This window comes from Podarcis vaucheri (genome assembly GCF_965113315.1).
Source record: "Podarcis vaucheri genome assembly, chromosome: Z".
NCBI lineage: Eukaryota > Metazoa > Chordata > Lepidosauria > Squamata > Lacertidae > Podarcis > Podarcis vaucheri.
Window position 1 is genome coordinate 5753492 of NC_138758.1, and position 13699 is coordinate 5767190.

Genomic DNA, 13699 nt, shown 5'->3' on the forward strand with positions numbered 1-13699 from the left:
TGTGGCTAGGAGTCATGCACAGCCTTGTCTTCCATGAATTTGTCCAACCCTATTTTAAAGACAACCAAGTTGCTGGCCATCATTGCCTCTTGAAGAAGCAAATTCTGTAGTTGAACTATGCCTTGTGTGAAGAAGTGCCTTGGTCTACATCATTACATGTAGCCTAGATCCTTCTAGCATGCTGTCCCTGTACAAGCAAAATCTTAAAGATGACTCATATACTTTTGAATCCTATGAGTTGAACTGAATGGCATGAATTATGAAGAGAAATGCTGGAAGAGGCACCCAACTAACATATTCCCAGATTGTTAGAGAATAATTAAAATGTGGCAAGTAATCATGAGTACATATCTTCACACTAAACAGCATTCTTTTTTTTAAAGTGCAATATTCATGCAGTTGGCATAAGTCAGCACTCTTGTTTCCATCTGTACAGGAACTGACACCCTCTCAACATTTATGGATTAGATAACATCACATTGCCTTTCCTTATCTCGTGCCTGGATGCCTCTTTGTGAATGGAAACATATATCCTCAGAAGGAGAAAAAGACATTTGTCTTTTGCTATTAGGTATGTGCATTAGAATGAGGCAGACCGTCTGGTCTCTTTGGTTCTACAACGTTTTCTGGAAGAATGCCTTAATGATTAAAATATGTCACTGAAATGGAGCAACGAAACTACCATGCTGAATGAAATGCTTCCAGGGCGTGGGGTGGGGGAAGAAGCTTTTTATGAAGAAGAGAAACTTGTTGGAATTGCGGGGGGGGGGGGTAGAGCGGCATTTGCATCTGGTAGCTGCCCATCTCGAGCTCAATTCTACAAATATCCCAAGGAAAAGAGATTAATATAGTCATGTGCTAATTACATTTGTTAAGGAACAAGAAGGCCACTTGGTGATGGCTCTTCACCAATCTGACCCATCACATGGAGGGAAGGGAGCATGTGCTGTTCCTCCCTGCAAATGCATCCCAGGACAAAAGCCAATGCACATAGAAATTCAACCTGTGTAAGAAGGGGGTGGAATTTTCTCATAATCTCAGTGTTGAGTTTATCCAAATGGATTCCTCACTCCACTCCTTAATCCCAACAAAATGCACGGTTCTACCCCCATCCCAGTTCCATTAAACATAGTGAGAGTGCTCGCACATAATATGCTTGATTATATGCATTATTAAATGCAGTGTACACATTTTTATTCAAGGTTTTCCAATGCAACAAGCACTTAAACAGATACATAAAGCAGTGTATATAACTGTATTAAAATATGCATGTATTAATATAAATATTATGCTGAAGAAATACAGCACAGTGTGGGACTTCACCTTTATACATTTTACATGAATAATATTCGTCTTTTTGGAAATAATGAGTCAGGCTTTCTTTTCTTTTAAAGAATGACAGTACATGAGCAGTTGAGAGATTAGGTAAAGGTAAAGGGACCCCTGACCATTAGGTCCAGTCGTGGCCGACTCTGAGGTTGTGGTGCTCATTTCGCTTAACTGACCGAGGGAGCCGGCGTACAGCTTCCGAGTCATGTGGCCAGCATGACTAAGCCACTTCTGGCAAACCAGAGCAGTGCACAGAAACGGCGTTTACCTTCCCGCCAGAGTGGTACCTATTTATTTACTTGCACTTTGACGTGCTTTCAAACTGCTAGGTTGGCAGCAGCAGGGACCGAGCAACGGGAGCTCACCCTGTTGCGGGGATTTGAACCGCCAACCTTCTGATCAGCAAGTCCTAGGCTCTGTGGTTTAACCCACAGCACCACCCATGTCCCTCCAATTGAGAGATTAGCAAGCACTCAATTAAACAAGGCAGTCTTATGTGAGCAAAACCTAGTAAGGTTGGAACCCCCAAATTCTGTGATTAAACCTCTGTTGGAGGCTTTGTTTTTTTGTTTTTGTTTTTCAGGCAGGAGATTGACTACATGATTTTGACCTACACCACTTGCATTTTTCACACCTGAACCAAAAATCAAACATTCTGCTCCAGTGGATGGCATTATCAGGGTGGCAGACAGGGATGACAGACATTTGTTCTCCACCCTCATAACGGTAGGATCAGCAAAAGGGTATTGTCTGATATGACCCCATGTATATCAAGACCCTTCTATAAAGTGCCTTCTATAAATAGATGCTTCATACTTGTAGCAATAATATACAAATACGGCTACAAACATAAGTTATAACCAGGAACGATAATACCAAACTGAATGTTCATGAACAAAATAGTGTTAAAAATTCAACTTAAAACACTCAGCAATTCTGTTATTTCTAAAACAATGCATGTTTCTCTCTGACATCAGTAGCATCACTTTTTCTTTTGGGGAAAAAAATCAAGCAACACAATTGTTAGTAAAGGACAATTTTCTAGAACTTCTAAGCTTCTCCTTGCAAGAAACTATGCATGAATACAAATGAAACCCCAAAATAATCCAAATGTTGTTTGAATTGCCAACTTTTGCCAGCCACAACTCACTGACATTTGAAGCTTCTGGCCAGTTTGTTTGCAGAGCAACTGTTGTTTTTTGAACATCTAAATCTAAAACCAAAGGCCATTGCTTTGACATGAAAGATAATAAAATTCAGAGATTCAGGAACTGTTCCACTTTTATTACACATGTAGCTGCATGAATTAAATCTCTCAGAATTTGCCTATCTCACATGCCCATGCTAATGAAAGCATTAAACTGAGCTACAATCTACCAAAGAGAAAAGAAAGATTTCACTGTTGTTCCTTTTTCATAGCTATAGATGTTGTTTCTGTAATATTTAGTAAAGCAAAGATCTACATTTGTGGGTAACAGCAACAATCCTAGACAAACATAGGTGCAGGCAAAAGAAAAACACATGTGCCTCTCAGACTTCTTGAAAGTGTTTATTGCAACCTATCTTCTGACAAAACAGGCAATCATATTTTCCATTTAAAACTGCAGAAACTGTCATGTTACATATGCAATCTTCATGGGCCTATTTGGCTATGGGATAGTTGTATGGCCATAGAATGGGATAATGCAATGAGGCCCATTAGGAATATGTAAGCTCCTTGAAATCAGACACCTGTCTGTTTTGTTCATGTTAACTTTGAAGCACCACTATGTTTATTTTGGGGACACACATGCATACTGGAAACCTACAGAACTTGATAATGGAAAGAGGAGTACCACTAGCAGTATGTAAGCTCACTGAGGGCAGAGACTTACTCCATTTTGCTGATGTAACTGTGAAGCATCACATACACTGATGTGCCCCATGTGTACACATTGTGACTGTAGAAACCAGACAGTTGTGACATGGCAATTGTGTTGCACAAACCCTCATTTTATCACACCTGTATCAGTCAGAGTAGGATCCATTCCTATATATTTATAACCTCTGAAATGCACTCTTTCTTTGTTATAAAGACATCTGCTATTGGACCATATATAGAAGCTCATGTAAAACGTGCAAAGTCTTACCAGATAGGAATTGAGGCAGTAGTGGAAAACATATAAAAACAGCATTACAGAAAATCAAGAATTAGGTTGTCTGGAGAGGGTGGATGTTTAAGCTCATATATACCCCAAACTGACAGGCTAACAAGACACATTTCCTTATTAATAGTTTCTGGGGAACAAGCAAGCAAGTGGTCACCCATACCTGATTACCATCTCTGGAAAATAAAAAGGAAACATTCCACTCAGACATTAGCTCTACTGCATGCACAGAACTTCTCCAAAATGCAACCGGGCGTGCAGTACATTCAACTTATCCTGCTTTGCCAAACTACAGCTTTTATAAGCCTTTTTTTTTTTTTTTGGACAGCAATGCGCAAAAGCTTTATGAAGTGTAAAAGTGTCAGAGAATCCAGCTTTAAGTGCGATCTAATATTTATTCCCAGCTGAGTGCAACTTTGAAATACTAAGGTGGAGGAGAACTTCTCAGGTGAAGAGAGAGAAGAGGGAGCTGTTAAGATGCTGTTTTAGAAAAAGCAAGCAAGTTTTGGCAGCCAAAAGGCAAGTGTAATGATGAAAATGGACAGAAATAAAAGTTTTGATCAGTAATTTTTAAAGCATTGTCAACTATAATATATATATATTTATATATATACATATACGTATATATATACATATATACACACATACACCCACACACCCACAAAAGGTTTTCCTATATCAGTGAATTATATTTTATACAGTGGCCCATGACTCGTATCAGACATTAACAAGCAAGCAAAGTAGCAGAGGGTGATACATGAACCCCAGGCAAATCGCTGCATCCAGTTGCATTATATTAAACACAGGCCAAAGAACACACAAGACACAATCCGTAGGACAGGCACGCTCTCTCCGAAAGAAACAAAAACAAAGGAAAGGAAAATAAAAAATTTAAAAACCGGGAAAAAGAAAACGAACATGGATCTCGTGGTGCACAAACCTTCAGGTTCTGTGTTCTCTTTGAGGTGCACTTGCTTCAGAGGACAGCAGAAGATTTCGTGACATTTAGCACGAAAGGGGGATTCTTTTTTCTTTAATTCCGTAGATTGGATGGAATCTTGCCGTAACATAATATATTCCTGTGTGCCGGGGGGAGCGTCATCCATAACTGCGGTCACCACATAACAAAATGAACTTAAGTTAGAACGAAAGGGAAAAAATAAAATTAAAACAAAGAAAAAAAATCTAGAGAAGCAAATCAACTCTATAATGATACAGGGAGGGGCAGAGAAGGACATGGGAGCAGGGAGAGGAGGGGAGGGGGAAACATTGGTAGAGAGAAAAAGAAAAGAATGACGAGAATTAACGTACTCTGGCTTATGATGGCAGAGGAAGAGGAGACAAGAGGATAGGAGTCATTTACTTCTATATTTCCATGCTTACACCAGTCTTTCTAGCATTGTCTAGGAAGGGATACTGTGTTAAGAAAGGTAGCTTACATATCTTAAAAATGTATTCGGGAAAAGACTGAATACAAGGCATCTATACCACATATAACCTCTCTTTTTTGCTACCATTTTAGTGGAATACATGGCTATATTTTGCATGCAGATTACATACAGTAACAGCTAAGATATCATGCAGGTTTTAATGGCCAGAGCTACTCATTTTATATTCAGAACAGCAATGAGCAATTTGCACAGATACCCAGCATTACTCACATCATATTGCTATTAGACTCTATAGGCCAAGGTACTTTTTTTCAGAAGACGGATCATCATTCACTGGCATTCAAATTTACAGTTCGTTCCAGAAGGCGCAAAAAGAGGGAGCATGTTGGGGTGGGGTGGGGTGGGGTGGGGGGATCTCATGGTTTACCCCATCCCCTAATAATTCAAACACTGCCTTCTACATTCCAGAAAATACTTCCGTGTCAGCTTATATGCTGAGGAACCCCTGGAAGCCTGTCATGAAACCAAATAATGTTTCAGAGAATATTGTCAGGGACATTCCAAACTACGGGTTAGACCTTTGGGGTATCAAGATTCCTGCTTGCACTGCATCCTGTTCAATCCAGACTTCTTAGAGCTCTCCTCCAAGTCCCCAGATGTGTCTCAAACGCATGGGTTAGATTGGAAACGGGGATGATGAGAGTGGAGGCTAGCATCAATTTACAAATGGCTGACATTGAACCTGCTCCCGCGAGGGATAGCCCCATTGATCCTCTGTGACCAATTCCAGTCGGGCTGGCAGACTGCAGTCCTGAACACCCTCCGGAAATTGGGTTTTGTCCCTTAAGCCCTTCTAAGTCTGGGTTTGGACCAGGCAAAAGCTATGGTCAGGCAAAGGATATTAGACACCGAGAGACAGCAGGACTGTGCAAGGTGCCCCAACTACAGAATCAGAGAAATCGAGAGAGAGATAGCCGCACCAGCAGCATAACTCTTCTATCTCGTATCTAGGGATGCTAGAAGGGCCTTTACACTCGCCAGAAGCTCGGCTCTGCCCTCGCCGGTCCTGGATGGAGCCTTTAGAAGGATCCCGTATGCTCAGAGACTTTGCACCTGTCCATTGGGAGAGATAGGAAGCCCAGAACACTTGTTTTTTAGATGTCCCTTTTATAAAGAGCCGCATAGTAAGATCATGGATCCCCTACTGGTGAGGCTCGCCGACCTCCCGCAAAAGCAAAAATTTGACCTTTTGCTGCTGGGCAAAGATCAGAAGATGACCTGGATGGTTGCCAGATTCTGTCTACAGATCTGTAGGCGCAGACCATCGCCCAACTCAAAATAGTCCGGCATGAAAAGCCCCAAACACGGTTCCATGGGTGATTCTGAGTCAACTACCTGGGACAGTTTATTGTTGTACATTGTTTCTAAAATTAGTGTTGTATATTGTTTTAATTGTCTGTTTTAACCATATTTGCACAGCAGTTTTTAACGTTGTGAGTGTGCTCTATTTAAGAGGCTTCTACTCTGCAGCCTCTTATAGTTGTTTTATCTGCAAGTCTTTTAGTTCTTATGCTCTTACAGTTGTTTTAACTGTGTGTCTTTGTTGGTTTTTAGCTCTTATCTGTTTTAATTATTAGTTTTTTATCCATCCATTATCTGTGTTTAATCTTGTATTTTATTCGGAAGTTTTATGCCTGTTTCCTTGTCCTCATTTGCCCTAACAATTATCGGTCAAAAATCCCAACTACTATTTTATCTATATGCTTTTCTTAATCCAGGTCTGTGACCGTAATAAAGTTCATTCACTGCATCCTGTGTTATTGGCAGGGCAGTTAGGCAAATGTTGGCTATTTCCAGATCAATCTGATATGTTTGTGGAGATGTCACATGATGGTGTTACATCAAAGAAAGGGCTATCCCACACTTCCCCTTGAATGTTCCTTTCACTTTCCTTATTGCAAAAATTCCCCAGTCATGGCTCCACTACCAAGGCCTCACCTGCTGATTGTAGTCCAAGATGGTTGATACCAGGGAAGGCACTCAGGTCCCAAGCCTATTAGGGCTTTATACGCTGGTTCTACCACTTTGAATTGGGCCCATTAGCTCACTGGCAGCTAGTGTTGTGATTTCAGCACTGGTAACACATGGTCCTATATCTATAGAATTGCTAGTTGTAAGAACATAGTAGAAGCTTGCTGTAGTTTAACTACATGAAGAAGCATTTTCTTTCATCTGTCCTACTCATAGCAGACATATTGAAATGAATGGGCATAACTAGCTTTCTCCAAACGAATCTGCTCTGCAGGCGGCATTATAAAATTCAAACACTTGGTGCCCACCAGGGGAGTAAATTTTTTCAAAACCTTAACCTCATGCATATCCATTGGCAGCTGATTTCTAAACTTGCGGATTTCAAAAAAAATATATAATTAGCAGGTTCAATAGCCTGTGAGATGTTGTGTTGTGAAGTCCACAGCCTTGAGTGAAATTTGCAAATGAAGCTGTTTTAAAAATGTGTTTCCCATTTTTAAGTCTAGGTCCCCCAAGCAGTTCACACAAGAATAACAGAAATAGATACTAAAACCAAGGGTGCCCACAAAAAAGAGGGGGGGGGCAAAAAACAACAACCCAAGGTCACCATCCCTGTAAGTACTGTCTGTGGAATAAGTGCTGTACATCTAAGCACCTCAGACTGTGCTGCAAAACAGCAGGTTGTGACAAGGAGAAAATATGAACAGTTTGCTCTCATGGCTTGCTGTTCCAAAGGCCTCGCAGAAAAGAAATGGGATGAACAGAGCTGAACATGCAGGCTTTCATCAGGGATGAGGAGAAAATCAGCTCAGTTTGAATTTTAATGCAAACCTACCTAATTTGCACTTCCCAGAATAACACATGAAATTAATGCTTCTTTCAAATTTTTCAACACAGTAATTCAGCCGAAAGTGTATAACAGGGACAAAACATGGATAAGAATGTGTATGTTAAGTGAAAATAGCATGCAAATAAATTGCTTTATATATGGGGAAATCACTTACAAAAGTGAGAGAGTTATATTAGGAGAAATTGCATACGTTTCTATTAGGAGAAATGTACCGATGGGTTAATCCGAGGAATTAAAAATTAATAATCACCAACTAATGCAGAATTGTGGCAAACTGAGTTAAGATGAGGCAGGGGATGAATAACAGACAGGAAACAAATTCACACATTTGCTCATCCTTAATATGGAAGGAATTTAATCACAGACCCTGCAAGTGTCCCTATTTTCCAGGGACATCCCTGATTTAGAGAAGCCATACTCGGTTTCTTATTTGATCCTGGAATGAACCACTTTTCCTTAGGATGTCCCTATTTTCATTGAAGAAATATTGGAGGGTACAGAGTTGTCCAACCCCCGAGCCATCTTATGGCAATCCTGCATAGGGAAGTTTATTTTTTAAATGTTTAATGATGTTTTAATATATGTTGGAAGCTGCCCAAAGTGCTGGGGCAACCCAATAATACGTTGGGGGTATATATATATATATAAATTATCATTATGGAATGGGACCTCCCTATTTTCATCAGTGAAATGTTGGAGGGTATGTAATAAGCCAGGGGCCATCCCCTCAAAAATCCTTTTTCTAGGATAACTGGAGTGGAAGGAAAAAGAGGACTAGCCTAGCCTCACCATGAAATACTAGGGGTGCCCCCTGCCGCATTTTAGAATGGAAGAGCAGTCAGTTCTGCAAGCGCTCACATCAATTGCAAACCACATAGACAATTTGTTCCAGGTCTAGAAGAAGGACGCAGAACTTGTCCATTGTTTTATTTGCCCGTCAAAACCTTAATGACTTTTGCAGAAGTAATCAGGCCATGGGATTAGGTAGTCAGCCTCAGGCTGTGGCCTTTGACCTGGTCTATGGTTCAATTGTCTGTTTGCATGCCCCCTTTAATCACCAGGAAACGCTTCACAGCGTAACAGACAGTCGTTGGTAATGATCATTAACACACTCACCCGAATGCACCACTTAAAAGCAGCCCATAAAGTTAACAGCAGAACAAAGCAGGGTTGTTGTTTTTTGGTGGGGAGGGAGTTGTGGAGGAGGAAGGCAACATAAATCCGGGAGGGCATGAGGCTGTGTTGCTGGGTAACTGCTCTTAAAAATAAGAACCAGCTTTTATTTCAAGGGAATTTAGCAAAGCATGGCAGAGTTGATATCACTAAGAAGCGAGCTTTCAGGAAACTTCGTAGCAGCAGGGAGAAGCTGGAGGTTGTCTTCAAAGCTAGTAATTCCCCCTCCCCACCACCACAAAATGTCATGCCAAAAATTTGGTTCTGCACAGAGCTTGCTAAAGGTGCGGGGGGGGGGGAAGAGAAAGCAAATATTTCTGCTTGGGATTAATCTGACAAAATGACTCTGAAACTAGGACACTTGCAAGAGAGAAAAAAAGAACAAGAAGATCTTAGTTTCTCTCTTACTCCCTCTCCTCCCCATTTTGTAGAGATGTATTAATTTACAAAAGCCCTGAACCACTTAGGTCCAGGGTCCCTCGGGAACTGCCTGAACCTTTATATTCCAGACTGAGCAGAGGTCATCAGCAGGAGCATCGCTGGATATTCACCAAGTTGGCGAGGCTCACTTGATAACAGCAAGAAACTCAGCCATATAGTGTCCTCAGCAAAGTACCGTTGGAATACTCTGCCAACAGAGAGTCTGCTGGCAGCCTCTGTGCCAGTTTTCAAAAGCCTTCTGAAAACTTTTCCATTCCACCAGGCTTATGCAGGCAATTAAGAATACCTATTTCCACAATAGCTAGCCGGTGTCTGGTTTCTATTTTTAAAAACATTTTTGTTGTATGGTTTTATTTTCCACAGTTGTAAATCTCTCTCTCTCTCTCTCTCTCTCTCTCTCACACACACACACACACACACACACACACACACACAAAATGAATAGTCATATACAAGATTTTTTAAGTTAAATAAATAAAGTAAGTTTGAAACCTTCAATTTTTTCTTGATGGATATTGCTGCCTTCTTGAAGAACAGCCATCACATGATCTGGACAATTCTGTTCATCAGGATCTTTTCCCTTGTATTTTATTTTTTAGATTTATGTACTGCCCTTCATTATAAGATCTCAGGGGGATTCACAGAATAAAATACAGGATAAAAGCAAGCAAATAAGTAAAAACAAAAGAGCAAAACAACACACACACCCCTTCCCACAGATACATTTAAAAGGCTGTAGAATATTAATCAGCCAACAGTGTGATTGAAGAGGAACACTTTTGCCTTGCACCTAATGAAGGTGCCAGGTGAACCTCTCTGGGGAGAGCATTCCACAGACAGGGAGCCAGTATAGAGAAGGCCCATTCTTGTGTTGCCACCCTCTGGACCTCTCAAGGAGGAGGCACATGAAGGAGGGCCTCAGATGATGATCTCAGGGTCTGGGATGGTTTATATGGAGTGAGGTGGTCCTTCAGGTATTGTGGTCCTGAGCCATTTAAGGCTTTATAGGTTAAAACTAGCACCTTGAATTATTAGTTTCTGATTCAAAGCACTGACCAGCTGTTTCACACTCCCTGGTGCTGCCACTGCCCTTTGGTTCTTCCATCCATTGCACAGCCTGTCCTGGCTAACTGCCACATATCATTTCAGACTTTTGTGCACCAGCCCTGCCAACCCCTTCAAAACACAGGATTTTCTGGTTGTCCTGCATTAGGTAGGGTGATTTTCCGACTTCTCCTCTCTCCTCCATTGATCAGGCAATACATTACTTGCTTGGGACATTTCTCCACAGCAGTGAATATTCAGTTCATAAGCGGCAATTAGCAAACATTCATTGCATCTCTGTTCAGCTCTCACAACAACTTATCTGCACTTTCTGAATTTTCATCATTTCTATCCTCTGCATAACCCACTCCTGACTTCTTGTTTCTCTGCCTTATCTCCACTCCCAGGTTGGGGCTAGTTTGCAAGGAAAGACTTCCTTGAGATGCTGACAGGCAAAGGGACTGACCGTTGCCCATTCCACCAGGAGGGCGCAACACTTACCCCACCCTGGGTGCCAGCAACCCACGCTACGCCTCTGGGTTACAGCCCCTGTCATTTCAGGGAAGACCCACACCCCACTGAGACACTCTGTCTAGGTTGGCACAGGATGTTGCGTTATACTAAGTCAGACCATTGGTTGAGTCGACTCAGCATCAGCAACATTGACTAGTAGCTGCGTTTCAGACAGATGTCTTTCCGAGACCTAGATGGAGATAGTGAGGAATTGAACTTCTGCATGCTGAGTATGTGTGCTACAGGTGGGCTATGTTCCTTGTCCTAAAAAAATAATGCAAGGTCCCAGTTGTTATGGGTCTGCATAAAGGGCTGGTTTAAGCAGGAGCATAGCAAGTTGCATTAGACCAAGTCAGGTTATTGGTCCATTGAGCTCATTATTATTTACACTGACTGGAAGCAGCTCTCCAGGATTTAAGACAGGGGTCTCTGCCTGGGGATGTCAAAGACTGAACCTGGGACTTTCTGCATGCCTTGATGGATAGGAAAGTATGATACGGTGATAACCCAGTGTAATATTCTGAGTTGTACTGAGCCAGGGTATTGATCCATCTAGTTCAGCACTGCCTCCAGGGCTCCATTCTGAAAACTGCTGGAGATGCCAAGGATTGGCATAAAAATACTGAAAAATGTAGGAGGTCAGAGTTGTAGCTCAGTGGTAAGAGCTCATGCTTTGACTGTCAAAAGTCCCAGGTTCAATCCCCAGCATCTCCAGGTAGGCCTGCAGAAAACAGTTGTCTGAAAATCCATAGAGTTGCTGCCCATCAGTAGATCAGTGGTGGGATCTTCAGGTTTGGGGCCCAAATGTGGCCCTTGATACCTCTTTATGGTCCTTGGGAATCTCCCGAGGCCATGCCACAACCCACAAAGTCCTGACCTGTACCCCCTGGAAGTGCTTTTGCCTTCCTTCCTTAAACTCTGATCCTGTATCTTGGTTGTCACGATGGAGGCTGGAGACCCATCCTTTGTATGAGTGGAATGTAATAGACTGTACAGAATTAAGAGTCACATTAATTGCTCCACCCACTTCTGCCTCTGGCTCCACCTGTCATGTGGCTCCTGGGAATGTGATCCATGGCCCATGAAAAAAATTCCCCAGCAGATGGAGAAGTGTCATGGTTCCAGTTCCCAAAGGGCTACATCACACAATTTTTCTGAACCTGCTGACTAGCTCTGAATTCTCACCTTTTGGAAGTCATTCCTGGAATCTGAAATTGTCATAAAATATTATTTGAATGCAGAGGGTACTTTCCCTGTGATATGATCGATGCCATCGCTGTAAAACACAGTAAAACATCTCTTAACATGATGGTCTAAAGCCAGGAAAGGAATTCGTTGAAGAACCCAGAATCACAATAAGCCTGGCTTTTTTAAAACAACAACAACAACAACATGCACACCCGTGGAAGTCTGTTTCTTGATGCAGTGGCAGATATGGACAACTTAATGGAGCCAATGAACACACACAAGTCCACAATCTTAAATACTACTCCAGCACACCCATTAGTGTGCTTAAATGTTTAACAGCCTTCCATCAAAGGGGGCATTGGCAATATACCCTGGTGAGCTAGGAAATGTTGCAGGTGTGTGAGAGAAAGTCATGTAAGCCACAAAGGGTCAAACACACAGGAGGGATTTATGCAGTGGAGTCAATCAAGTCTTATGAACTTTTTGAGTGGAGCTACTTGAATGATGGATTTCTTCAGAGCAAAGGTGGGGAACCTTAGACCCCAGGCTGAATGTGGCCCCTGAAACTTTCCTCAGGGTTTGCCCATCCCCAGGTCAGACTCCTCATTGGTCCAGTTTTTGAGTGCCTGTGCCTGGCTGGAATGTGTCGCTGAACTGTGAGAATTTCATTTTGCTTGCCTGAATAGAGGAATTTCTGTGGAGTGTAAGAGTCACATCCATAACTCTGAAAGTGCATTCAAACATAGGGATTATTGTGTTAGTTATCCTGGTTATAATGCTAGATCTTCTGTCCCAGTTTCTAATGTTCATTTTACATTACATTACCAGTTGTTATGGAACGGTGACTTTATGATCGATCTACTGCCATGTTGCATTAAATTTCTTTGACAACAGTGTAGTGTGGCATGACACAAAAGTGGATGTCATTGGACAATGTTACTATTCTGCTGCTCTTTCCCCATGTGTGCTTTTCTGTCCCTCCAATATTTTAGCCTTACCTGATTTTCATTTCTTACATTTAGTAGCTATGAGGAATCAAGGAGACCCTTATTTACATAATCTGCTCCTTCAGCTGCATAGCTCCACCCCAGATTCTGTGTTTTGGTCACAGTAGAGTGTGGCAGAACTCAGCAACCATATAAGCCAATATCTTTCTCCCTCCCTCTCCCTCTTCCTTTCTCTCTGACATGCAAACACACACTCGTCTTACACCAGCCAGTGTGACACAGTTGCCTTGATGTCCACCACATTAAAAGGCATGAAATATAACTCAAATCAGCAAGCACAGTGAAGAGCTGGAGGGGGGTAATCATTATATTTCTGGCACTGGTACGCAAAGTTAATACCGCAGCACTTTTGCCTATAACTGTATATCATGAGTGCTAAAGATAAATGCCTGTCATGAAATGAAGATATCACCACATCAATGAGCTATAAATTGCCTCTGCTTTAGAAAGTGGGGTGATGAAGTCTTTATTTCCAGGTGTAAGAAAGTTTTCAAACTCCGTTAAGGTACTAGGCAGCAGGGATGTGCTTGCAGAGCATTCCCTTTGGAAACACTAGTACACAGTTAAGAGGACTTTACTGTCCCG

General features: G+C 41.8%; 1 protein-coding gene across 5 annotated transcripts in view; it reads right to left on the bottom strand.

Moving 5' to 3' along the window:
• FGF13 (fibroblast growth factor 13) overlaps positions 1 to 13699 on the bottom strand; it is a 249487-nt gene that overhangs the window by 108228 nt on the left and 127560 nt on the right. For 2 of the 5 annotated variants that reach the window (XM_082207310.1, XM_082207311.1), the window contains exon 3: positions 4417 to 4680. The exons of 1 other annotated variant lie outside the window; for it this stretch is intronic. In XM_082207310.1, the coding sequence (XP_082063436.1) occupies positions 4417 to 4680 (264 nt within the window). The remainder of the gene's footprint in view (positions 1 to 4416; positions 4681 to 13699) is intronic. 2 more of the 5 variants (XM_082207312.1, XM_082207314.1) reach the window with 1 other exon arrangement.